At 42.3% G+C, this 27,574-nt stretch overlaps 2 protein-coding genes and 1 pseudogene across 11 annotated transcripts in view; 1 reads left to right on the top strand and 2 right to left on the bottom strand.

The window, feature by feature from the left end:
• The window catches only part of LOC106603519 (vacuole membrane protein 1), a 110,853-nt gene extending 86,851 nt beyond the window's left edge, over positions 1-24,002 (bottom strand). Inside the window, exons 1-3 of one of the 3 annotated variants that reach the window (XM_014197320.2) lie at positions 23,710-24,002; positions 15,961-16,070; positions 15,581-15,716 (exon numbers count right to left, since the gene is read on the bottom strand). In XM_014197320.2, coding sequence (XP_014052795.1) covers positions 15,581-15,716; positions 15,961-16,039 — 215 coding nt within the window. In that variant the 5' untranslated portion in view covers positions 16,040-16,070; positions 23,710-24,002. Of the gene's footprint in view, positions 1-15,580; positions 15,717-15,960; positions 16,071-17,529; positions 17,550-18,156; positions 18,414-23,709 lie in introns of those variants that run through there. The other 2 variants (XM_014197321.2, XM_045717121.1) reach the window with 2 other exon arrangements.
• Positions 24,003-24,495: 493 nt separating this feature from the next.
• Positions 24,496-27,494, top strand: LOC106603520 (peptidyl-tRNA hydrolase 2, mitochondrial-like; annotated as a pseudogene). Its single transcript, XR_006769647.1, has one exon. The product of XR_006769647.1 is annotated as a peptidyl-tRNA hydrolase 2, mitochondrial-like (transcript).
• LOC106603518 (clathrin heavy chain 1) overlaps positions 25,460-27,574 on the bottom strand; it is a 58,321-nt gene continuing 56,206 nt past the window's right edge. For 4 of the 7 annotated variants that reach the window (XM_014197311.2, XM_014197310.2, XM_014197315.2 and 1 more), the window contains 2 exons: positions 27,349-27,369; positions 25,460-26,883 (listed from right to left, as the gene is read on the bottom strand). In XM_014197311.2, the coding sequence (XP_014052786.2) occupies positions 26,747-26,883; positions 27,349-27,369 (158 nt within the window). In that variant the 3' untranslated portion in view covers positions 25,460-26,746. The remainder of the gene's footprint in view (positions 26,884-27,348; positions 27,370-27,574) is intronic. The other 3 variants (XM_045717123.1, XM_014197318.2, XM_014197317.2) reach the window with 1 other exon arrangement.

Consider the following 27,574-nt stretch of genomic DNA (forward strand, 5'->3'; position numbering starts at 1 on the left):
ACTCAGTAAAATAGTTGAAATTGTTGCATGTTGCGTTTATATTTTTGTTTAGTGCAAATAATCCCTGGAGAATATTTATGACCTCATCAGGGAGATGCTTAAACATTGCATAACACAATTTATCATAACTTGGGGCTGTACAGTGCATTCAGAAAGTATTCAGACCCCTTGACTTTTTCCACATTTTGTTAGGCCTTATTCTAAAATGTATTAAATAATGTATGTATTAAATAAAAATGTTTCCTCATCAATCTACACAATACCCCATAATGACAAAGCGAAAACACATTTTTAGAAATGTTTGCATGTATTAAAATGTATTAAAAATAAAAAACAGAAATAACTTATTTACATAGGTATTCAGACCCTTTGCTATGAGACTCGAAACTGAGCTAAGGTGCATCCTGTTTCCATTATAATTTTTCATTTAACCTTTATTTAACTAGGCAAGACAGTTAAGAACAAATTCTTATTTACAATGGCGACCTACCCCGGCCAAACCCTCCCCTAACTCGGGCGATGCTGGGCCAATTGTGCGCCGCCCTATGGGACTCCCGATCATGGCCGGTTGTGATACAGCCAGGGATAGAAGCAAGGTTTGTAGTGATGCCTCTAGCACTGCGATGCAGTGCCATAGACCACTGTGCCACTCCTTGAGATGTTTCTTCAACTTGATTGGAGTCCACCTATGGTAAATTCAATTGATTGGACATGATTTGGAAAGAGCAAAAACCAGAGCAAAAACCAAGCCATGAGGGCGAAGGAATTGTTCGTAGAGCTCCGAGACAGGATTTTACCAAAACATGTCTGCAGCATTGAAGTTCCCCAAGAACACAGTGGCCTCCATCATTCTTAAATGGAAGAAGTTTGGAACCACCAAGACTTTTCCTAGAGCTGCCCACCCAGCCAAACTGAGCAATCGGGTGGAGAAGGGCCTTGGTCAGGGAGGTGACCAAGAACCTGCTGGTCACTCTGACTCCTCTGTGGAGATGGGATAAACTTCCAGAAGGACAACTATCTCTGCAGCACTCCACCAAACAGGCCTTTATGGAAGAGTGGCCAGACGGAAGCCACTCCTCAGTAAAAGGCACAAGACAGCCCGCTTTGAGTTTGCCAAAAGACGCCTAAATGACTCAGACCATGAGAAACAAGATTCTCTGGTCTGATGAAACCTAGATTGAACTCTTTAGCCTGAATGCCAAGCACCACATCTGGAGGAAACCTGGCACCATCCCTACGGTGAATCATGGTGGTGGCAGCATCATTCTGTGGGGATGTTTTTCAGCGGCAGGGACTGGGAGACTAGTCAGGATCAAGGGCAAGATGAACGGAGCAAAGTACAGAGAGATCCTTGATGAAAACCCACTCCAGAGCGCTCAGGACCTCAGACTGGGGTGAAGGTACACCTTCCAACAGGACAACGACCCTAAGCAAGTCAATGCAGGAGTGGCTTCGGGACAAGTCTCTGAATGTCCTTGAGTGGCACAGTCAGAGCCCGGACTTGAACCCTATCGAACATCTCTGGAGAGACTTGAAAATAGCTGTGCAGCGACGCTCCCCATCCAACCTGACAGAACTTGAGTGGATCTCCAGAGAAGAATGGGAGAAACTCCCCAAATACAAGCTTGTAGCGTCATACCCAAGAAGACTCGAGCCTGTAATCGCTGCCAAAGGTGCTTCAACAAAGTACTGAGTAAAGGGTCTGAATACTTATGTAAATGTGGGGTACTGTGTGTAGATTGATGAGGGGGGAAAACGATTTAATCAATTTTAGAATAAGACAGTAACATAACAAAATGTGGAGTAAAGGGGCCTGAATACTTTCCAAATACACTGTACACATCCACAGCCTATAAGGGCTAATCGCACCTCATGCAATGTAAAATCAGCATCCAATGACAAGTGAACAATATCCCTCTTCTTATACACATTGGTATGAGCATTTAAAATCGCATGCCTGCGTTGCTTGTACACTTTGTTCAAAGTAACCCCACTACGTTCATTAGCAAATGACTTCCCCAACATGTCATCTTTTTCTTGATCTAATACAGCCAGATTATCACCATCAACCAAAACTGGAATTCGAGTGCGTTTGCTTCTTCCCGTCATCTTCTTCAACATTCCCCAGCTCAGTACTCCTGCCTATTGTAGAGCAGAACTGTGTCCATGCATTTCTCTTGACAGACTTATTGATCCTACGTACTAAAGCTCTCTTCCTTTGGAAATCAACTAGATTCTCAGAAGTCAAAGTCCTGCGTAATACTCTGTAGTCAGCACCACACGATCGAGGGATACTAGTACGTACTATAGTATTCTATAGTTGAATAGCCAAAGTACAATCTTCAGTCCACCAAGGAACCACCTTTCTTTTCTCACCCACTTCACTCACTGGTATATGTAAGTTCCCTGCACTCAAAATTAGAGAAGTGACGAGCATCAACAGGAATCTTTAAACACAACTATCCAACAGACTTTTAACAAAGTTCTCCAAACTTTTCCCAGTCCGCTTCAGGAAAGCACCATCTTCTGAATGGTATCCTATCTGGAATTGTGACATCACCAGTCATGGTACAAAAAAAATTGGGAAATGATCACTCCAAATGCAGAATTATCCATTACCTTCCATTCACACATGGCTGCAACAGCATTAGAAGCCATTGTGAGGTCCAGGCAGGATGTAACTCCTCTAACAACATCAACTCTTGTACCACATCCATCATTAAGACATACTAATGCTCTTGCTTCCATCATTTCTTTGACAATCATACCATTAGTATCTGTATGTGTGCTTCCCCATAAACTATTATGTGTATTAAAGTCGCTGCACCATATCGATTGCTCTACACAAGAACGCTATGAAGTCTATACGATTTACAATTTCTCGATACGATTTCTCAGTAACCAAGCATTTATGCTTGCATATCACATTGCACCAGGCTGAGGCACCATGGGCTATAGTCATCATAGAAGCAGCCACCACTGATGTATTTGAGCCAGCATTTCGATCAAAAGGCTTGTTCATTTCACAAACAGCCTCTGCACAGGATGCATTATTCCTTACTTTGTACCTCTGCGTTTCCATGGTTTGTTTTGGTACTTCACGTCCCCCATATGCTGCACTATGCTCACCATCACAGTTGCAACACTTAACTTTAGTATCAGGTCCACATTTTCCGTACTCATGATCCCCACCACACCTTGCACATCTAATTTTTACTTTGCACACATTAGCAACATGTCCCATCCTTTGGGACTTTAAACACCGAAGTGAAGGTGGCAGTTTATTGGCAGCGCCCTCCAATAAGGTGACTGTCTTTTAAGTAAAGTAATTAGTATTTCAGAAATATCTATTGATGATGTAAATGAAGTGGTTAACTGTTTGTTTTCTACCATCAGAAGTGCAGTATGGTTTGTCATCTTGTGAAATTGGTCAGCTGAATCTCTGAAAGCACTAATGTATTTCAGAAAGCTATCTAGTGGAGGTAACAGATGTAAGTCATTTTGGTGTACTCTTGTTAATGTGTTATCTGTGTCAAACAAGCAAACCTAATCCTCTAAGCTTTAATACTTTGCTTGCTCTTTATCTGCTTCTGTACTGTTTCCCTTTAATCGGACTAGAACCTGTCTAATGTTTAGATGTTACAATTGTAATAAAACATTTATATTTTTGCTGTTGTCTGGTCCGCTCATTGCTCAGAACTGTTGACCCAACTCAATAGGTGGCCTGTCACGAACATGTGTGTGTGTGTGTGTGTTATGTTCTCGTTGAGGTGTTCCCCTCATTAAACAGTAGTTGTGCCATTTTAGCTAACCATAGTCGGCAGGCGTTACTACAATATACTACAGTCATGTCGGCAAAAACACTTTAAGGAAAGGGGGATACCTAGTCAGTTGTACAACGGAATGCATCTTCTGCATTTAACCCAACCCCTCTGAATCAGAGAGGTGCAGTATACTGCAAAAACGCTACAGTAAATACTGCAGTATGCTACAGTCATGTCTGCAAGAATACTGCAGTAAAGTCTGCAAAAACAATACAGTGAATATAATAGTGTAGTCATTTATTTAGACCATAGTATTTTCATGTGGGTTAGCTGTCAATGTGTAACATGTTTGAACTTGGACCACAAAGGAAATACATGTAACTTTTTTTGTGTAATTCTCGACAAATTTCTAAATGCATTGTCTCCACATTTGTGTTTTTATTGTTTTTATATAGTCATATAAAATCAATCAAGGGATACTACAGTATGGAGTATAGTATTCTACAGTATACTACAACGTTCTATACTAAGCACTACACGATTGAGGGGGAAACTCAGAGGAGATCCCCTGCATGAGCTCCCCAAGGACAGCATGTTCAAATCAAAACAGCATCGACAAAGCTAGCGAAAAGTTAGCTAGCAGTCCAATTGATCAAACAATTCTAAAGTAAGCACTACGTGATCAAGTAATGCTACAGTGTGTATGTAGTATAGTATTCTACAACATTCTAAAGTAAGCACTACATGATCAAGGGATACTACAGTGTGTAGTATGGTATTTTCCAGTATACTTACAAAATTATATCGTAAGCACTACATGATCATGGTGGATACTACAGTGTGTAGTATGGTATTTCGATTATATTACAAAATTATAAAGTAAGCACTACACATGAATCATGATCAAGGGATAGTACCGTGTGTAGTGTAGAATTCTACAGTATACTACACATTTCAAAAGTAAGTATTAGACATGAATCATGATCAAGGGATAGCACAGTGTGTAGTATAGTATTCTACAGTATACTACAAAAGTCTATAGTAAGCACCACACGATCGAGGGATACTAGTACGTACTATAGTATTCTATAGTTAACTATAGTATGTGGGTTTACCAAACATTCCAGTTTCTAGACATGTCCCCTAATTTTCAACTAATTGCAGGCTGGTGTTCATTGTCAAGTATTTCTTGTTTTCCATTGGTCCAGCTAATTTAGTGGTTAATTGACGCAGGTGTTTCAGCTCAGTAACTAGGTCACCTGGCATTTTAAAATGGATGTGCCAGAATGTTTGGAGAGGAAGGAAGACAGCTCCTTGAAGCAAGTGTGGAAAAGATGGCGGAAACAGATGTTCTATTTGAAGCTGATGTCGGGTGACGATGAGAGTTAGTGGGCTACAGTTCTGTAAAAGAAAGGAAACAAAAGAAGTAAATTTGTGATGGAAGCTAAGAAATCCCTAGATTATTTTATAGTCTGAGTGAGGGTTTTGGCTCAATGTTACCAGGGGGATCTGTTTGAAATCACAAGGAATATCATGGGTGAGGTGGCGTCGGTAAGACTCAAAAGAGCTGGTCTTATTCAAAATATTAGTTAAAAAATTGTGTCCGCAGAAAAGCGTGCTTTGTGCCTTAAAACCTGTTGGGGATAGGGGGCAGTATTTGCACGGCCGGATAAAAAACGTACCCGATTTAATCTGGTTACTACTCCTGCCCAGTAACTAGAATATGCATATAATTATTGGCTTTGGATAGAAAACACCCTAAAGTTTCTAAAACTGTTTGAATGGTGTCTGTGAGTATAACAGAACTCATATGGCAGGCAAAAACCTGAGAAGATTCCTTACAGGAAGTGGCCTGTCTGACAAGTTCTTGTTCTTCTTGGCTCTATTTATTGAAAACTGAGGATCTTTGCTGTAACGTGATGCTCCCATCGGCTCTCAGAACCCGGGAAAAAGCTGAATGATGTAATTCCAGCCTCTGGCTGAAAAACATTAGCGCGTTTGGATAGTGGCCGGTCAGAGTACCATCAGACTGAGGCTCGTGCACGAGGGGATCCCATGTTTTTATTTTCTCTCTCTTTGAACGTAAACACGCTTTCCCGGTCGGAATATTATCACTTTTTTACAAGAAAAATGGCATAAAAATTGATTTTAAACAGCGGTTGACATGCTTCGAAGTACGGTGATGGAATATTTAGAATTTTTTTGTCACGAAATGCGTCGTGCGCGTCACCCTTCTTTACCATTCGGATAGTGTCTTGAACGCACAAACAAAACAGAGGATATTTGAACATAACTATGGATTATTTTGAACCAAACCAACATTTGTTATTGAAGTAGAAGTCCTGGGAGTGCATTCTGACGAAGAACAGCAAAGGTAATAACATTTTTCTTATAGTAAATCTGACTTTGGTCAGGGCTAAACTTGGTGGGTGTCTAAATAGCTAGCCCTGTGATGCCGGGCTATCTACTCAGAATATTGCAAAATGTGCTTTCACCGAAAAGCAATTTTAAAAATCGGACATAGCGAGTGCATAGAGGAGTTCTGTATCTATAATTCTTAAAATAATTGTTATGTTTTTTGTGAACGTTTATCGTGAGTAATTTAGTAAATTCACCGGACGTTTGCGGGGGGTATGCTAGTTCTGAACGTCACATGCTAATGTAAAAAGCTGTTTTTTGATATAAATATGAACTTGATTGAACAAAACATGCATGTATTGTATAACATAATGTCCTAGGTGTGTCATCTGATGAAGATCATCAAAGGTTAGTCGTGCATTTAGCTGTGGTTTGGGTTTATGTGACATTATATGCTAGCTTGAAAAATGGGTGTCTGATTATTTCTGGCTGGGTACTCTGCTGACATAATCTAATGTTTTGCTTTCGTTGTAAAGCCTTTTTGAAATCGGACAGTGTGGTTAGATTAACGAGAGTCTTGTCTTTAAAATGGTGTAAAATAGTCATATGTTTGAGAAATTGAAGTAATAGCATTTCTAAGGTATTTGAATAACGCGCCACGGGATTCCACTGGCTGTTGAGTAGGTGGGACGAAATCGTCCCACTGGCCCTAGAGAAGTTAAAGATTTTTTAATGGAATATTTTGTGTATGGATTTCCGAAGTAGGGCGCCTGTCAATGGAGTTCTCTCTGGGGTTGAGCATGAAGTGGATGCAGATTATAAACTCAGCAAAAAAAAGAGATGTCCCTTTTTCAGGACCCTGTCTTTCAAAGACAATTAGTAAAAATCCAAATAACTTCATAGATGTTCATTGTAAAGGATTTAAACCCTTTACAATGAAGATCTGTGAAGTTATTTGGATTTTTAGGAATTATCTTTGAAAGACAGGGTCCTGAAAAAGGGACGTTTCTTTTTTTGCTGTGTGTGTGTGTGTGTGTGTGTGTGTGTGTGTGTGTGTGTGTGTATCAAGGTATGCGTGAAGGTCTGTAGGAAGTCAGGTGCAGGAGAGCAGATATCTGGTAGCAAAACAGAGCCTTTTATTTGGCGAACCAAAAGCACACGGCACAAACAAACACGAAATACAAATACGGGTTGAACATAACCCAGCCTAACGTCTGCATACATGAAAACAGATGAACAATACCACACAAAGACATGGGGGAAACAGAGGGTTAAATACACAACACATAATGAGGGAAATGAGAACCAGGTGTGTGGGAAATCGAGACAAAACAAATGGATCGGCGATGGCTAGAAGACCGGCGACGTCGACTGCCGAACACCGCCCGAACAAGGAGAGGCATCGACTTCGGCAGAAGTCGTGACATATATGACAGTAACAGTCAAAAGTTTGGACACACTTCTTTCAAGGGTTTTTCTTTATTTTTACTATTTTCTACATTGTAGAATAATAGTGAAGACATCAACTATGAAATAACACCTATGGAATCATGTAGTAAGCAAAAAAGTGTTCCACAGATTCTTCAAAACAGCAATCCTTTGCCTTGTTTTTCAGAGTCAGTAGAAATGCCTCTTTAGTGTCCTAAATTTTCATAACTGTGACCTTAATAGTCTGTAAGCTGTTAGTGTCTTAATGACCGTTCCACAGGTGCATGTTCATTAATTGTTTATGGTTCATTGAACAAGCATGGGAAACAGTGTTTAATTACGGCTGAAATCCCGTTAACGGGATCGATATGACAACAGCAAGTGAAAGTGCAGAGCGCCAAATTCAAAACAGCAAAAATCTCATAATTAAAATTCCTCAAACATACAAGTATTATACACCATTTTAAAGATTGTCATTAATCCGACCACAGTGTCCGATTTCAAAAAGGCTTTACAGCGAAAGCACACCAAACGATTATGTTAGGTCAGCACCTAGTCACAAAAAAACATACAGCCATTTTCCAGCCAAAGAGAGGAGTCACAAAAAGCAGAAATAGAGAAATTGAATCACTAACCTTTGATCTTCATCAGATGGCACTCATATGACTTCATGTTACACAATACATGTATGTTTTGGTCGATAAAGTTCATATTTATATCCAAAAATCTCAGTTTACATTGGCGCGTTATGTTCAGTAATGTTTTGCCTCCAAAACCCCGGGTGTCTTTGCAGAGTGCCACATCAATTTACAGAAATACTTATCATAAACTTTGATAAAATAAACAAGTGTTATGCACAGAATTAAAGATACACTTCTCCTTAATGCAACCGCTGTGTCAGTTTTCAAAAAAGCTTTACGGCGAAAGCAAACTTTGCAATAATCTGAGTACAGCGCTCAGACATCAAAACAATCCGTACAGGTACCCGCCATTTTGGAGTCAACAGAAGTCACAAATACCATTATAAATATTCACTTACCTTTGATTATCTTCATCGGAATGCACTCCCAGGGATCCCAGTTCCACAATAAATGTTTGTTTTGTTCGATAAAGTCCATCCTTTATGTCCAAATACCTCCTTTTTGTTTGCGCGTTCAGTCGAGTAACCCAAATGCACTCTGCTCACGCAGTAAGTTCAGACGAAAAGTCAAAAAGTTATATTACAGTTCGTAGAAACATGTCAAACGATGTATAGAATCAATCTTTAGGATGTTTTTATCATAAATCTTCCATAATATTCCAACCGGACAATTCCTTTGTCTTCAGAAATGAAAAGGAACACACCTCACGCCCACGAGAGTGCGCGCGATTGAGCTCATGTAATTTTCTCAGTCATCTGACTCCATATGCTCTTATTCTCTCCCCATTCACAGTAGAAGCATGAAACAATGTTCTAAAGACTGTTGACATCTAGTGGAAGCCTTAGGAAGTGTGAAATGACCCCACAGACACTGTATACTGGATAGGCAATCACTTGAAAAACTACAAACCTCAGATTTCCACACTTCCTGGTTGGATTTATTCTCAGATTTTTGCCTGCCATATGAGTTCTGTTATACTCACAGACATCATTCAAACAGTTTTAGAAACTTTAGAATGTTTTCTATCCAAATCTACTAATAATATGCATATCTTAGCTTCTGGGCCTGAGTAGCAGGCAGTTTACTCTGGGCACCTTCTTCATCCAAGCTACTCAATACTGCCACCCATCCATAAGAAGTTAAACACTGTTTCCCATGCTTGTTCAATGACCCATAAACAATTAATGAACATGCACCTGTGGAACGGTCGTTAAGACACTAACAGCTTACAGACGGTAGGCAATTAAGGTCAACAGTTATGAAAATTTAGGACACTAAAGAGACCTTTCTACTGACTCTGAAAAACACCAAAGGAAAGATGCCCAGGTCCTTGCTCATCGGCGTGAACGTGCCTTAGGCATGCTGCAAGGAGGCATGAGGACTGCAGATGTGGCCAGGGCAATAAATTGCAATGTCCATACTGTGAGACGCGAAGACAGCGCTACAGGGAGACAGGGCAGAGAGCTGATCATCCTCGCAGTGGCAGACCATGTGTAACAACACCTGCACAGGATCGGTACATCCGAACATCACACCTGCAGGACAGGTACAGGATGGCAACAACAACTGCCTGAGTTACACCAGGAACGCACAATCCCTCCATCAGTGCTCAGACTGTCCGCAATAGGCTGAGAGAGGCTGGACTGAGGGCTTGTAGGCCTGTTGTAAGGCAGGTCCTCACCAGACATCACCGGCAACAACGTCGCCTATGGGCACAAACCCACCGTCGCTTGACCAGACAGGACTGGCAAAAAGTGCTCTTCACTGACGAGTCGCGGTTTTGTCTCACCAGGGGTGATTGTCGGATTCGCACTTATCGTCGAAGGAATGAGCGTTACACCGAGGCCTGTACTCTGGAGCGGGATCGATTTGGAGGTGGAGGGTCTGTCATGGTCTGGGGCGGTGTGTCACAGCATTATCGGACTGAGCTTGTTGTTATTGCAGGCAATCTCAACGCTGTGCGTTACAGGGAAGACATCATCCTCCCTCGTGGTACCCTTCCTGCAGGCTCATCCTGACATGACCCTCCAGCATGACAATGCCACCAGCCATACTGCTTATTCTGTGCATGATTTCCTGCAAGACAGGAATGTCAGTGTTCTGCCATGGCCAGCAAAAAGCCCGGATCTCAATCCCATTGAGCACGTCTAGGTCCTGTTGGATTGGAGGGTGAGGGCTAGGGCCATTCCCCCCCAGAAATGTCCGGGAACTTGCAGGTGCCTTGGTGGAAGAGCGGGGTAACATCTCACAGCAAGAACTTGCAAATCGGGTGCAGTCCATGAGGAGGAGATGCACTGCAGTACTTAATGCAGCTGGTGGCCACACCAGATACTGACTGTTACTTTTGATTTTGATCCCCTCTTTGTTCAGAGACACATTATTCAATTTCTGTTAGTCACATGTCTGTGGAACTTGTTCAGTTTTGTCTCAGTTGTTGAATCTTATGTTCATACAAATATTTACACATGTTAAGTTTGTTTAAAATAAACACAGTTGACAGTGAGAGGACATTTTCTTTTTTTTGCTGAGCTTATATCTGGGGAAGTAGGTGAAGTGATTGGTGTACGTCGACTGACCTGGATGGAGTAAGGAAACCCACTGTTTGTATTATAGTTTTTTTTTCATAAGTCTCTCCCTTTCATGTAAAGCTAGGCTTTATGAGATACCCAGTTAGAGCCTTTGCACAAGCCCCTCCAGTGTTATAAATGCAAAAGATTTGGGCTTGTATCAAGTGTATGAAGACAGGAAGAGGGCACGAGAAAACCTATTCCACCCTCAGGAGACTGAAAAAATTTGTTATGGGTCCTCAGATCCTCAAAAGGTTCTACAGCTGCACCATCGAGAGCATCCTAATGGGCTGCATCACTGCCTAGTATGGCAACTGCTCGGCCTCTGACCGCAAGGCACTACAGAGGGTAGTGCGAACGGCCCAGTACGTCACTGGGGCCAAGCTTCCTGCCATCCAGGACCTATATACTAGGTGGAGTCAGAGAAAGGCCCTAAAAATTGTCAGACTCCAGCCACCCAAGTTATAGACTGTTCTCTCTGCTACTGCACAGCAAGTGGTACCGAAGAGCGAAGTCTAGGTCCAAGAGGCGTCTAAACAGCTTCTACAGCTTCTACCCCCCACAAGGCATAAGACTCCTGAACACCTAATCAAATGGCCACCCAGACTATTTGCATTGCCCCCTCTTTTACACCGCTGCTACTCTCTGTTATCATCTATGCATAGTCACTTTAACTACCTACATGTACATATTACCTTAACTAACCGGTGCCCCCGCACATTGACTCTGTACCGGAACCCCCCAGTAGATAGTCTCGCTATTGTTAACGCCGCAGCCCGTCTGGTGTTCAACCTTCCCAAGTTCTCTCACGTCACCCCGCTCCTCCGCTCTCTCCACTGGCTTCCAGTTGAAGCTCGCATCCGCTACAAGACCATGGTGATTGCCTACGGAGCTGTGAAGGGAACGGCACCTCCATACCTTCAGGCTCTGATCAGGCCCTACACCCAAACAAGGGCACTGCGTTCATCCACCACTGGCCTGCTGGCCCCCCTACCTCTGAGGAAGCACAGTTCCCGCTCAGCCCAGTCAAAACTGTTCGCTGCTCTGGCACCCCAATGGTGGAACAAGCTCCCTCACGACGCCAGGACAGCGGAGTCAATCACCACCTTCCGGAGACACCTGAAACCCCACCTCTTTAAGGAATACCTAGGATAGGATAAAGTAATCCTTCTAACCCCCCCCCCCTTAAAAGATTTAGATGCACTATTGTAAAGTGGTTGTTCCACTGGATATCATAAGGTGAATGCACCATTTTGTAAGTCGCTCTGGATAAGAGCGTCTGCTAAATGACTTAAATGTAATGTAAATGTAATTGTTATTTTACTGCTGCTCTTTAATTACTTGATACTTTTATTTCTTATTCTTATCTGTATTTTTTTTAAACTGCATTGTTGGTTAGGGGCTCGTAAGTAAGCGTTTCACTGTAACGTCTGTTGTATTCGGTGCATGAGACTAAAGATGATTTGAGGAAGAATATCATATGTCAGCAGAGGTTATATGTTGCAACTGTTGTGGCAAACATGTGCCTCAGTCCCCAGATTGCCCTGTTATGGTGAAGGAGACCGTGGTGAGAATAAGGGCTGTCCAGCGTGTCTCTTATTTGGAGGCGGTGAGAAGTGGAAGGAGCGAGTAGTGTTGAAGACGCAATGGTAATTGAGACTGCACCAGTGAATGTTTCCCGGCAATCAAGGGATCCTGATATATTACATGTGAAAAAGGTGGACTTCGTAGCTTTTATTGCAATGGTCATAAACTGTACAGCACAAACAAAGAAGAAATCAGAAAATTGAAATAATTTTGAGTTTACAGCCGAGGCCTTGTAAGAAGTCCTGTCAAAGGATGTTCTGCCGTCACAGGCCCTTGAGCCTGTGTAGGGATGTGACTTGAATTGGAATGTGACTGAATGAGGGAATAATTTTTTTTGCCATTTTATTTATGATCCCCCCTTCCTACAATGAATTTTTTTTTTCTATAGCTGGCCAACCATACAGTAGGTGGCGGCATGCACCTCCAAAGCTTGTTTGTGGACTGCCATAATGTCAAAGAAGCAGTTTGGAGTGGAATGTCTAACTATGGTGAGCCACGTGTTTTTTAGCTGCCAGTTTTGTATGTTTTTAACTTGCTCTGTTACTGCAGTTTTAAATGAAGTACTTCTGAACTGTTTTTATTCTGTCCTTTTAAGGTGTCAGAGTAAAGGCCAGCTCTCTCACTTGGTGTTAGGAGCGTTAGTAACCACTTCCACACAGCAGCAACTGGGTCAGGTGCTCTGCCAGGAAGGTGTGATAAGCAAACAGGTGGCCAGAGATCTGCCTTGGTTTGTTTTGTGTTACCTATTTAGTTTGGGTATGCCTTTTTTGTAGTTTCCTTTTGTGTGTGTATAATATCTACTTTAGAACTAATAATCTGCTTTGGCTGCCGACCCATGCGAGTGAGAATGGAGCCGGCCCTTGATCTAGGTAAGGTTGCTGTCTCCTGGGCACATGCATACAACAGGTCCGCATACACTGATTTCTCATATAGATGCACACATTAAATCAGGTTACAGACCATCTACCTAGACCTGGGAACCCTAGACATAGCAAGTGTAGCCAAATCAGATGGCTCGCTAATTGGTTTCGTAACAAGTGGAAGGGGATGGCTAAGGAGGGAGAAAAGAGGATGAGGGAGGAGAGGAAGATATTTCAGATCAGGTGGTGGCTGGTGTAGCGCTGGCACGCAGGCTGATCCCATCCCAATGTGTTCAAGTGGGCATCTGAGGCTGAGGGCTGTTGGAGGACTTAAGGCCCTGATCCTTGGTAACCATATTAAAGGCCTTACACTCACTTCCTCTCCTGTCTTCACCCACTTATTAATCTGTGTCACAGGATATTACAGATATCTTAATTTGAGCCAGTTTGCTACAGCAGGAAAATAATCCTGCAGCAACAGGAAATGTGGATAATGGCCTTTTTTGTTGGGGTTGATTAACAAAAAGAATCAAGTCTGAAATTTCAAAGTGGAAATCCACACAAGTTAAATTACCTGCATTGCAGGAAGGTGCCATTTGCTTTCCAAATGGCACCTTATTCTCTATATAGCGCACTACTTTTGACCCTATTGAGGGTTTTCTGTTAATAATTTGAAAGTCAATTCAATCAGATATGAGATTATAAAGCAAACCCTAACAGTAGCCCTGAGATCATGCGGACTCAACCCTAACCACAACCAAATTCCTACACCTAGCTTCATGTCGCCGTGTTAGCTCAACCCTAACCCTAGCTATTACCTTAACACTAGCTTCATGTCCACGTGTTAGCTCAACCCTAACCCTAGCTATTACCTTAACACTAGCTTCATGTCCACGTGTTAGCTCAACCCTAACCCTAGCCATTACCTTAACACTAGCTTCATGTCCACGTGTTAGCTCAACCCTAACCCTAGCCATTACCTTAACACTAGCTTCATGTCCACGAGTTAGCTCAACCCTAACCCTAGCCATTACCTTAACACTAGCTTCATGTGACATGTCTGCTTATAAAGCTTTTCAGATACTACAAATAAGTATCTGTGCTATAACTTATCACGCTAGCTGTTTTATATTTTTATATATCACTTTCACCATTTACTTTTTATTTAACTAGGTAAGTCAAATAAGAACACCAGCCAAACCCGGACGACGCTAGGTCAATTGTGCGCCGCCCTATGGGATTCCCAATCACGGCTGGGTGTGATACTGTAGTGACGCCTCAAGCACTGAGAGGCAGTACCTTAGACCGCTGCGCCATTCAGGAGCCCATGCAATCCACCTGCTATGAAAACAACTTGTGCTATCCTGAACTAAGCAGCCTCTTACTCTGGCAGCACGCTACTTGTCTTGGGGTTTACCACATCCTCTTGTCATTTAGAAAATAAACATGATGTCCTCATGCACAACCACAAGAGGCTCAATGTACACATTGTCTTCATGTCATCGTGTACATGTCAACAAACAATTAGGTGACTAAAAACAGGGAAAACATCATGGGGATCACCCTTGAGACAAGGTTATTCATATCAGAAACCAGTTCCATATTACCATCAACATTGAGCCTGCAATGATACGGAGTCCGTGGGAGTATTATTCACCTGAACTCATAATACACTTTTTAAACTGGGCTGGTAAAAATATCATTTGAGCTTGGCATCCTTCATAGCAACATCAATGAAGATTAATGGCAAAAACTACTCCCTGCTTATGTAGTTGTTTTAATAAATGGTCCTGTGTTTGTTTGGTCTGACTGAAGAGCCAGGCACACAGGATGAATTACAGGGCAGCGAGCCAGGAGCGCAGCGAGCCAGGAGGGCAGCAGGTAGAGTCTCAAGGTCTCCTGTCTGCACTTCCTTTCTCCTCGCATCCTTCTCAAAACACTTTGAAGGAGAAGGTCTGAAGGGAGGGACATTGGATCTTCTCCCCCTATGCAGTTAAAGGAGGTGAGGACAGAGGCAGCGAAAAATAGAGGAAAGACTAATTGAGAAAGAGCCTATATCTTCTACTGTAGACTCTGACCCTGCTGCCTCCACATCGGTCTGTGGCTGGGCTGCCATAACATGACCTCAGCAGTAGGGAGTGTATGTGTGTGGGCTCAGACCTGTGTCTTATTCCACACCACCAGCTAGACAGTATAGTTGCTTAGTCTGTCATAGTGCAATGGATCCCAGTGTTGGGGAGATTCATGAATAGATAACATCTGTTTCCACACTGAGAAACAGAAATACTTTATATTTTAACACTGTAGTCAACACTTTTTATATTCAACACTTCCAAGATGGAGGAGACGTGGACTGAAGTGTGTGTGTGTCTCACCTCCACATCCAATCCTTCAGGGTTATGAGCAGCTCCCGCTGGAAGTAGTGTAGCGTGACGAGCGGTTTCTTCCATAACACCAGAGACATACGTTCCTCGAGGTCCCTCTGCTTCCTCTCACTCAACGACAAGGAGTCTTCAAAAACACACACACACACAGTGGGGTTTACCTTTACCACCTCTAAAGACATGTCAGTCAATGTGAATTACTAGGCTGTAGCTTAAATCAACTCAAATGATACTGTGCTGGTTTTTATTTTCTTCAGTCAGCGGGAACAAAAACACTTTGGCCTACATCACCGTATGTTACGTCAACAGTAACAATCATTAACTTCATTAACTGGTCATGGTCGTTTTGTGGTTCATTCAGCGGTCCCTACCTGCAGACTGCCCGTTGTGCTTTTCTCTGGCCGATAGGCGCCTCTGAGGTAGCTTGCAGTCTGCCCCATTTTTTGCCATCTCATTGAGTAGTGGTTGGACTGGGGGACACCTAATGATGAATGACAAAAAACAGAGGACAGACTGTGGTTAGCACAGACCTAGGGGACTGTCGGTCCAGAGTGAGTGGTGAGCAAAGAGCAAGCAAGATCTGGGACAGACTGTAGTGTTGGCAGGTCTAGTCATGGCAGAGTGATGATCAGAGTGCAGAAGGTGATGGTATCATTAGGTCATGCTTAGGGCTTTATCGGGTTACCACTAAGGTCACAGAACAGTGTGTGTGTGACAGAGACAGCTTAGAGCTGGGACTCTGACATACAGGCACGCAGGCTGCTCAGCTCTGGTGGAAGTGTCACACAGCCTGTTAATCCCTCTATCCAGCACCCTTGGCTCTGCTACAGGAGGGCCCCTGTATTCAGTTTCCAAACGTACACATTAACTGGGCTGACAGACTGCAGACACAGTACCGTGTTGGATTTTACAGGGGCCCATGATGGCTCTTTTCTATTATAGATAGGAATTGTATTGACATATGCTGACTGAGGCCCGAGTAGGGTCGTTTTTGTTGTGAGAAATAATAGCTGCGAGCCTCTGGAACACACATGGTCAGCAACAACCTACTACTGAATGGTATAGGGTGGCTTATAGGTCTAAATGCAGAAGTTCATCACTGCTCATTCAAACCTCCTAGTAAGTGAATGAGCAAGTTATTTACAATCAACAATACAAAAAAGTAGCCAAACAGATGTTTTACAAAAAGTTACCGGTTCCTTCTAATACAAATACTTGGATGGAAAAGACGCATGGGAAAATGTTATTTATTTTACTGAAAATACTGCAGCATTGAGTTTAGGCTACAATATTCAGTGTAGTAGCAGATAATAGCCTACATGCTCAATAACGCAGAGTGAGGTCACTGAGGCTATTTACATAAGAGTTGGTGCAACACAAGCACAAAAATACATATACTGGTTCCTACACCTACCAGTTAAGCCAGTCATTTAAAATTTAGGGGGAGTAAAGGTATTAGATGCCCCATATCAACTTCAACTACTGCCTCTAATCATACCATGAATGTTTTCTGGGAGAGAAGTAACTTTGGCTGAGACAAAACAGTCTATTGACAGCTATCCAAAAAGGAGAGCAATAAGCATCATGCATCAAAGCCAGCTGCATTGACGAGCTAGTCAAGCACCTTTAAAGAACCAATATGGAATTGCTACATACATTTTTGATCAGTTAAATTAATAGCCATTGATTCTTGAAGAATATAACTTTTATAAATGCTTCATGAGCTTAGTTAAAATGTCATACCCCATAAGATCCCACAAAATAAGCTTGTTTTACTCCAATGTTTGTAAACAAACACTGTATAGCTTCAAAACATGGTAAACATGACCATTTTGATCTCATGGATGGTCAGTCCTTGCAGCCACAGCTCTGAATTTGAGTGTTTATATTTCTCAAGCCCCATCCCTCAGCTGTTTACCAAAACAAGAGGCAGGGTATACCTTTTGTTATTGTTTGAACTCCAGATTGACCCTTTAATATATTGTCTCGTCTACTCTTGTGCGTCAACAAGACTGTTTGGCTGTGTGACGTAACTTGGTGCAAAAAATTGACAAATTCGCAGCGTCACAGCTTGTCAGTACACGGGAGTTGGAACCCCCACTGCGCTTCATCATTTAAAGAGCGCAATCTTTGATTTACCTATCATGTTGATTTCACAATCTGCCATTTCAAGACTGAAGCCTGGAAAGAACAAAACAGCGCGTGTCCTAGATCCAGTAGCTCGCACAAAGTCCGCCAGAGCCAAGGACTCGATTGCGCAATAACTTCCTTCAATAAACAGACTGCGTGTTTGAGACCTGTTGTGAACCCACTTGTGCCGTTACGCTTCGAAAGCAAAACTATTGTTAAGAAACTTCACCAGGGGATAAATTATAATTCAAGTAACATGTTAAACAATCGCGTCGAATTAAATGTGATTTCTTTTTGACAAGCAGTTCTAGCATCACTCCCTCTCCACGAAGTGCGCACTGGTTTTTAAAGTAGCCTATCAACAGTACCAAAAAGTCATGACTCTCTTGGTACGCAACAAGTAATGCACAATGTTCGAGGCAGATAGAGCAACTTACCATACTGAGATGTCTTGAGTGCTAGCAATATGCCAAAAACCACCGTTTCAAGCTACGGTGGCAATAGAATTCTATAACCTGCACGGACTATAGTCTAGTGCGGGGTGTGGTGGGGGCACAGAAAGGGATAACGCACTAGAAGAAAAGTCGGGGGCTGCGGAGGGGGTGGTGGCAAGTAAATGAGGAGACATTTCACCGTTTGCAGTAACTACCCCAAGAGTTCAAAACTAATTTAAAGCTCCAAAAATATATTCAGATCACTTTCCTGGAACATACAAGTACAATTGTTCTTTTAAAAAAAAATGTTTTTTGAGGAGGGTGGGGGAGGAGTATTATTTAAGATACTGTTTGAAGAGGTAGGGTTTTCAGGAGATGGGCAGGGACTCTGGTGGAAGGTGGTTCCACCGGTCCACCGTTGGTGTGCCAGGACAGAGAAGAGCTTGGACTGGGCTGAGAGGGAGCTGCCAAGAGACCTGAGGTGGCAGAACGGAGTGCTCGGGTTGGGGTGTAGGGTTTGAGCATAGCCTGACGGTAGGGAGGGGCAGTTCCTCTTGCTGGTCTGTAGGTAAGCACCATGGTCTTGTAGTGGATGCGAGCTTCGACTGGAAGCCAGTGAAGTGTGTGTGGAGGATTGGGGTGACATGAGAGGACTTGGAAAGGTTGAAAACCATATGGGCTACTGCGTTCTCGGTAAGTTGCAGGGGTTTAATGGCACAAGCGGGGAGCCCAGCCAACAGCGAGTTGCAGTAATACAGACCGGAGAGGACAAGTGCCTGGATTAGTGAGTGAGGTAGGGTCGTACTCTACAGATGTTGTAGAGCATGAACCTGCAAGAGCAGGTCACTGCTTTGATGTTTGCAGAGAACGACGGGCTGTTGTCCAGGGCTCTTTGCATTCTGGGAGGCTGACACTGGAGTTGTCAACCGTGATGGAGAGGTCTTAGTGGATTTGGCTATTTCAGCCACACCTGTTGCTGACAGGTGTATAAAATCGAGCACACAACCATACAATCTCCATTGACAAACATTGGCAGCAGAATGGCCTTACTGAAGGGCTTAGTGACTTTAAATGTGGCACCGTCATAGGATGCCACCTTTCCAACATATCAGTTCGTCAAATTTCTGCCCTGCTAGAGCTGCCCCAGTCAACTGTTATTGCTGTTATTGTGAAGTGGAAACATCTATGAGCAACAACGGCTCCAACAACATCGCTCACAGAACGGGACTGCCGAGGGCTGAAGCTCGTAAATATCATCTGTCCTAGGTTACAACACTCACTACCAATTTCCAAACTGCTTCTGAAGACAACGTCAGCACAAAAACTGTTTATCGGGAGCATCATGAAATAGGCTGCTCGGCCATGGAAACCCAAGATCACCATGTGCACCGCCAAGCGTTGGCTGTAGTGGTGTAAAGTGTGCCGCCATTAGACTCTGGAGCAGTGGAAACGCGTTCTCTGGAGTGATGAATCACGCTTCACCATCTGGCAGTCCGATGGACGAATCTGGCTTTCACTGATGCCAAGAGAACACTACCAACCCCAATGTATAGTACCAACTGTAAAGTTTGGTGGAGGAATAATGGTCTGGGGCTGTTTTCCATGCTTCTGGCTAGGCTCCTTAGTTCCAGTGAAGGGAAATCTTAAAGCTACAGCATCTAATGACATTCTAGATGATTCTGTGCTTCCAACTTTGTGGCAACAGATTAGGGAAGGCCCTTTCCTGTTTCAGCATGACAATGCCCCTGTGCACAAAGCGAGGCCATACAGAAATGGTTTGTTGACATCTGTGTGGAAGAACTTGACTGGCCTGCACAGAGCCCTGACCTCAACCCCATCGAACACCTTTTGGGATGAATTGGAACGCCGACTGCGAGCCAGGCCTAATCGCCCAACATCAGTGCCTGACCTCACTAATGCTTTTGTGGCTGAATGAAAGCAAGTACCCGCAGCAATGTTCCAACATCTAGTGAAAAGCCTTCCCAGAAGAGTGGAGGCTGTTATAGCAGCAAAGGGGGACCAACCCCATAAGTTTAATGATCTTGCAAATATACATTTTGATAGGATCTTGAAACCATGGAAAGGGAAACCTGTCCATCTATGAGTAAATTACCCTGATTAACTCTAGTGATATCGCAGTTTACATAGCTATTCATGGCTCTACCCACTCCAGGAAAAAAAAATTAGTCACGTGAGCAAACAATATTTCATTTTATTTGGAATAAAAAAAAAAGTTAAGGGTATATTTATATAATGAATATAAGTGTAGAGGGCTAACACTATTACATATCAAGGCATTAAACCTATATTAAAGCTTATATTATCCCTGGGGCGGCAGGTAGCCTAGTGGTTAGAGTGTTGGGCCAGTAACCGAAAGATTGATAGATCGAATCCCTGAGCTGACAATGTAAAAATCTGTCATTCTGCCCCTGAACAAGCAGTTAACCCACTGTTCCTAGGCCGTCATTGTAAATAAGAATTTGTTCTTAACTGACTTGCCTAGTTAAATAAAGGTTCTATCCTGAAACTGTATCTAGTAACTGGTTTTCCAGTAGGCTACTAAGAGAGACAGCCAATGTTTAAAAGGGGGCTCTTTGCTGTTATACAGATTTAAAACGATCAATTTCCGGTGGATTGACAATGAAACCCTGTCTTTTTAAATTAAGCCATACTGAGTGTGCTACAATTCCAATTTGTAGCCCACTCTTCCTCCAGAAGAGGAAGAACATTTATTACAAATGTCTAAACTCCAATGTACTGATAGAGGATACACCACTTTTATTGGAGAGAATGTATAAGGAAGTTTATTTCACGTTTATGAATGACATTGCAAACAACGACGGTAAAATTGTCACACAAACAGTTAATCAAGGTGTATGGAGATGTATTCTCTAAACAAACTTATAACCAACTCATTGCACCTCTGCCACAAAAATGGAAGAGGAAATTACTTAAAAGAGAAAGGAATTAGTTATTTTGTCTGCCACCAATTAAAAATCGTAAATGGCTTAAAATGACCAATATAAATTGTTAAAGTATCCGTTTCACTTGCAGTCAAGAGGGTTGACAACCGCATACAATTCAAGATAGTTAGGAACAGATTTTCATTAACTGCTATACAAAACCACAATTGACGCATCAGTTATTTTCAATTCAATCTATTATATAAAATTCTCGCTACAAAAAGAATGCTCAGTATATGGGGCATTGGACGGTCAGACCTGTGCAAACTGCCATGCGGAAACCTTATCATTAGGGCATCTCTTTTGGTACTGTCCATCGGTGCCAGGTTTTTGGAGTCAGGTCCAGGAATGGTTATGTCATAATAGGGGCGGCAGGTAGCCTAGTGGTTAGAGCGTTGGGCCAGTAACCGAAAGGTTGCTAGATCAAATCCCTGAGCTGACAAGGTAAAAATCTGTTGTTCTGCCCCTGAACAAGGCCCCACTGTTCCTAGGCCATCATTGTTAATAAGAATTTGTTCTTAACTGACTTGTCTACTTAAATTAAAAATGATGTTGGCTCTGCAAACTGTATTGTTGTGGGATTTGAAGGGCAATGTTGCAGATGGGAAGGTTCAAGCCCCTAGTGAGAGGCCATGGTAGAATGGAGGAATGTATTGCAAGAGAAAATGGTAGAATGATATATATATATATATATATATAAAATTGAGGTCATCCAATCAGGGGGGAGGATGGGAATGTGATTATTGTATGTTTAGTTATGTTGTGTGTTTTGGTTTCACGCTGTGAGCCGTGTGTCTGCTGGTTATGGGTGCGCTTGCTTCCATGTCCGGCCTATTGTACATGTGTATTATTGTAGCGTCACCATCCTTATTGCAAAAATAAATACAAACATAACTTTAGACTACATATTCATTTGACAGAGGTAATGAACTGTCCATTGATGAGCACAGCAATTATTAAATGAGGACTATGTTTGCAAAACAAGTGGTTCTAAGCTTATTTCAATATTACACGGGTAAACTAACGGTGACAGAAATCGGGAACACAGACAAGCTCTATATCTATATGAGTGACTGTGTCCAACACCTGTTATGTTGGGCACCTGCTGACCAAAATGGAATTACGGAAAATATCATTTTTCACAATGACATGTATAGCTAAAATAAAGGTTTAAGGAAATACAGGAAGGCACCACATTACTACAAGACAAACCAGTTCACTCACAAAACCACCAGCTTGATTAAGTATAAAAGCGAAGTCTGCTTTCATATAATTAAAAAGTGTATGGAAAGGGATAATGTCTTAGTGTATTCTGTAAAGAATCCAATACTTTACCTTGTATGAATTAGGCTGTTTGTGAAGGTTTTAATCCTAAACAACCTTCCTACACAACTACTGTAGTATGTAAAAGCTGTGTGCTGGAAAACCTTGGTAGAGCATGGGTGAAGTAGGCATTTTTATGTTCATGTGAATTTATTTTATTTTTCAGCTTCAGACCAACGCTTACTTAGAATGTAACTTTTTGTTTGATATAGATACAAATTAACCATATAATGACTAAAGGGGTGACCTGTAGGAGTGATGAGGCACCCAATAAGTGATAAGGCAGGGGGGTTTCTACAATCGCATTATAACTGCATTATACTGCAATACTAATGCATGGCATGCTATTGCATTCATTACGCATTTCATGCTATTGTAATAGGCCTACATCCATAATCTAAATCAATGACAAATTAGAACTTCGTAAAAACATGACACCCATTGAGCTCAAGCCATTGAATGTAACTCTCTGAATTGAGAGCAGCTGTCAGACAAGCTCTGTACAGGACAAAAATAAAACTAATATGTGACAATATCAATGACCTGTTGTATGAATAAAGCTTGAAAGACGTTAGACGTTTTTTCAAAGCACCAATAATGTGACCTTGCACTCGAGCTATAACCCAACATTCTGTCAGGACAGGAGTTGCTACCCCTTTAAAAGTGTACATTTTATAGCCTCAATCGCACCATAGATCACTTTATTTGCCAGCTAGCACCTCTAGAGAATAAATGATTCAGATAACCAGCCAAAGATCCTCAAGGAAAAGTCAAGAGCAAGAAATTAACAAATTGACCCTGAACAAAACAGACCAGTAAGTAGATGCAAGGTAGATTATAGAGCATAACAAATATACAATAGAATAGATTCATTTGTTTTGTTTTCCCCAAACCATCAAATCCACATTACCTTTAATTCACACTAAGCTGGCTTCATTCATACACGATGGCATTAATTAATGCTGTTATGAAAGCATGTTTTTCACCAGACAGACACTAGACCATTTTCATTCATCAAGGACTCGGTCAAAATTACAGCGGCTCAAAATAAAATGTTATTAGGGTAATTATAGCAATATCATCAACCTTATATGCTGGACAAAACCTGGCACCCGTCAGTAAACTAGCATTTAACAAATACATGCTGATAGAGGATAGCCTAATGTCAAATGTGGATAGACTGCATTTGGCCTAATGTTATGCTACTAGCTACTACTGTTAACACACCATGACAATGAGCAGACATCAACCGTACAAATAGTCCCCTTACCGTCTCCTTTTTCACTCTCGAACTGTCAAAAGCGCAGCCTGCCGCACAGGAAACAGACGTGTATTTTATTTGATCAAAGATTTATTATATTGACAAGATGGTCGAGTGACCTCTCTAACAAGGGAAAGACATGTCCTTTAAAGATGGAAGGCAGACGAGATCAGGTGGGACCATTCTAGCCAATGAGAGGGTAGATACGCGTGAAACGGCACAACAGGCACAACTGAAATACTCCTAGTCGATATTCATTAATAATAAGGAATTCCCATCGACCACGCCGACAAAATGGGGAAAACAAGTCTTTCCAACTGACCGCCCACTATAAGAGACAACTGTCGTAAATATTGTTGTACATTAACAAAACATTCTGAAAAGCTCCTGTGTTGTTAAATTTCCATGTAACCAGGTCAAACATCCTGACCTACGGTTTGCAATGCTCCAACATAGGGAAATAGAGGCTACAAGACCCCTGTGGCTTCAGGCTATTCAGAGTGGGAAATGTTGGGGCCTAGTTTCCAAGTAGGCTACACGTAGCTATGTGTGTGAAAAACATAATCACAAGACATTTAACTTGTTTAGTATAGTCCATTTACATGTAACTCCACTCACTGCGTGTAGCTGCATAGCCAAGACCAACACAAACAAACTATTCTTAATGTTCCGTCGCCGGTAGCTAGCATTCACGTGGCTGATATCATGAAAAGGGGCATGAGGGAAGCCCTACAATGTTTTTCTAAGTAATGGTTTGACCAGTATCAAAATGTATTCCCTGTATGGCCAGGTAGTCATTTGAATATTGGAAGGAGTGGGCTGTGGACTTCGCCAAGGCAGGCACTTACGGGATCGGAGTGGCGATGGGAAACGGCAGTGGGGGCGAAGCGGACGCCAGCTTCATGGGAAAGTATTTCAAAATGATCCTGGTGGTCCGATCAGAGCTGAAGATGGGTAAGGGCAGCCCAGTGCTCACACGCCGCTGTGTCAGCCTACAAGCAGGTCCAGCGCAGGAACCCTGAGCTGCTGAAGCAATGTGAGTACTGCGGCCAGCCCAAAATCGTGGTTAAAGCTCCGGATGAGGACAGTGTGATAGAACTGCTAACCCATGCCAAAGTAGGGCTGCCTGTCTTTCTGCTCCAAGATGCAGGGAGGACCCAGATAGCACCAGGGTCCCTTGCTGTGCTGGGAGTAGGCCCTGGACCCACTGATCTCGTGGACAAAGTCACTTCGACACTTGAAACTGTATTAGATACAAATTAGGACTTGAGTTTTCTGTATTGGAAGTAGGATAATCCTGGTTCACAAAGAAGTGGTCATCTGGGAACTATGTATATACATTGAGGTCCAACCATGTCATCCTAGCAGAACTGATACCCAGACCCAATAGGCCTACATCTTTTGCTGTGCTTAGAATGTGCACTTGTACTTAAACTACCCCAAACCCATCTGAGCACTGGCTTGCAATTAAAACACTATTGTACATCACTCATTTGGCAGGCATAGTGATACGGATTTTCCCTAAAGGATGCCTTGATAAAAAGATTCATAAGAGTGAAGGTAGACCAACAAACGTTGGCCGTGCACAGCAGTCCTATTGCATCGGCCGTCATTTTCAATTAATTCCCTGGCAATTCTAAATGTTGGAATCTCCACAAATCATTGACACCTGTGCATGGCCGATGTGTTAGTCTATCATCCTTACAAACGTGACAGACAAAACAAGGTTGAGAAGGGAACAAAAGAGACCCGACCAGACTTGACAAACAAGAAGCCTTTATTTTATGTGGAAAAGAAAACCGCCGTTTCATTCATCATGATCCAGATCCTGCACAATCAACTATTTGAGTGCACACTTAAATCTAGTCATTTGTTTTGAGAGTATAGGGTAGAGGGAGAGTTAATGATTCTTTGTATACACACACAAGCCTTTGATAAAAACACCAAATTACCAGTCTCTTCAATTAGATCAGACAAATATAGTGTGAGTCCCAAATGGCACCCTATTTCCTGCATAGTGCAGTACAACCTTTATGGGCCCTGGTCAAAAGTAGTGCACTATATATAGGGAATAGGGTACCATTTTGGCCACACAAAGAAAACCTGGCAGGACATCAAGGCTATTAGGTTTTATATCCTCTTCTGTACAATCAAGAACAGTGACCTAGAACACCATGATATCCAGCATATACCAACCGCAGCACAAGGAGGGGGGGGTAGTAACATACACAGGTCTGACTGAACTGAAGAACAGGGCTTCTTTAATTCTCGTAATCAATCCATCCAAATGGAATAGTCCCACACGAGCACTTTACAGCATGAGGAAAGGAAAGTGTCTTACACGCAGCTGAGTGAGATGCAAAGACACCATCGACTTCATCTCTACGCACGTTCTGACTCAATGACTAACTGGAGAGCCTGCATAGGCTTGGGATGGAAGGATAAAACTCACTTTTGGAAATCATGTCTGTATGCGTCTTAAAATAATCTTTCTCTAGAGCTACACAACCCCTTTAACCCTGTGTAGGTCATTACTGGTATTTGTACATAGTGTTTCTAGTTTGTGGGTCATGGAAGCAGCAGTCATGTTCAAATATAGAAGAACATTGTAGCTTTTTCCTTTCTGAATATACAATAATTAAATGTATTTTACAGACTGATAGAACAAGCTGCTCACACATCAAAATGAAGAGATTCTACATTAGTTTCTTCACTACAGAGTGCAAATCAGATGCTTCACAACATACCTTTGTTTAATGAAGAAGAGGACTCACTCTTCCCACAAGCCCCCTCATTGTACATAAACCATTCCCCATACAAAAAAAATGGCATTTAGTAAATATAATGGAATGTGAAATTAATTGTGATCCAATCTTTTTCTTTGACAACAGAAATAATGTCCTTCATGAGTTTTTTTTTTAAAGGAAAACAAAAACAAAATAAACTGCTTGTTTGAATCCACTAAATGTTGTGAGAAGATGGTAATAGCCTAGTGAAGGACTGAGCTGAGAGAGATGGATGGGCTCCAGGGCTTGCCAGGAGACCTTTACATGCCGTAGCCAAAGCCTGGTTGGGCCTGAGGTGCCTGGGGGTAGCCTGCAGGAGCCTGGTAACCGTAGCCGTAGGCCTGCTGGGGGGGCACGGGCACGCTGGGGCCAGCAGTCAGCATAAGCTGGGGTGTGCCTGGAGGAAAGAGATAGGCATTACACATGTAGGGCTGACACCAAAGATTAGAATCTATCCGGAATTGATTAATTTACTGATTCAAATAATTTGATGCTGATTGATTTGACCATTTAAACTTCTTTTAACATGGCGCACAAGCCACAGCTCAACTCTAACATTCCAGAGTGCCAAGGAAGCCCAACTTTTATTTTAATGATTTTTCTTTTGAACAGCAGACTGTAGAGAGGAGACAGGTTGAGGAGGTTGAGGAGATTGAGTCAAAGGGCAGCTGGTCGGATTCAAACCCATGCCGACTCTGCCATAAGTGTTCCAAGGTCAGAGGCCTTAGCCACTGGCCCACACGGAAACCTAGATGCATTGTTCACAAGACTACAACCTGTCTGCTGCAGAGGGACAAGAGAGCCACGAGAAAGCGAGTGTTGATCAGTTATGGACATAAGTGCTGAAAACATGTTTGCTCACCATTTACTAAGTTATCAGGACCTATTAGGATGAGAAATACCAGAGTTTTGGTGCAGGTACAGCAGACTATACGAATATTCGTTAGAAATGACAAATCTGATACGAATATCAAAACTTGTCACTATTAAAAACCTTTACACATCTTATCAATCTGTTTACATCTTATTTCCTGTCTTTACTACTTAGAGCACAAAAGGCTGGGTTACGAGAGTCATCTTCACTGTTT

The sequence above is a fragment of the Salmo salar genome, chromosome ssa04 (genome assembly GCF_905237065.1).
Source record: "Salmo salar chromosome ssa04, Ssal_v3.1, whole genome shotgun sequence".
Taxonomy (NCBI): Eukaryota; Metazoa; Chordata; class Actinopteri; order Salmoniformes; family Salmonidae; genus Salmo; species Salmo salar.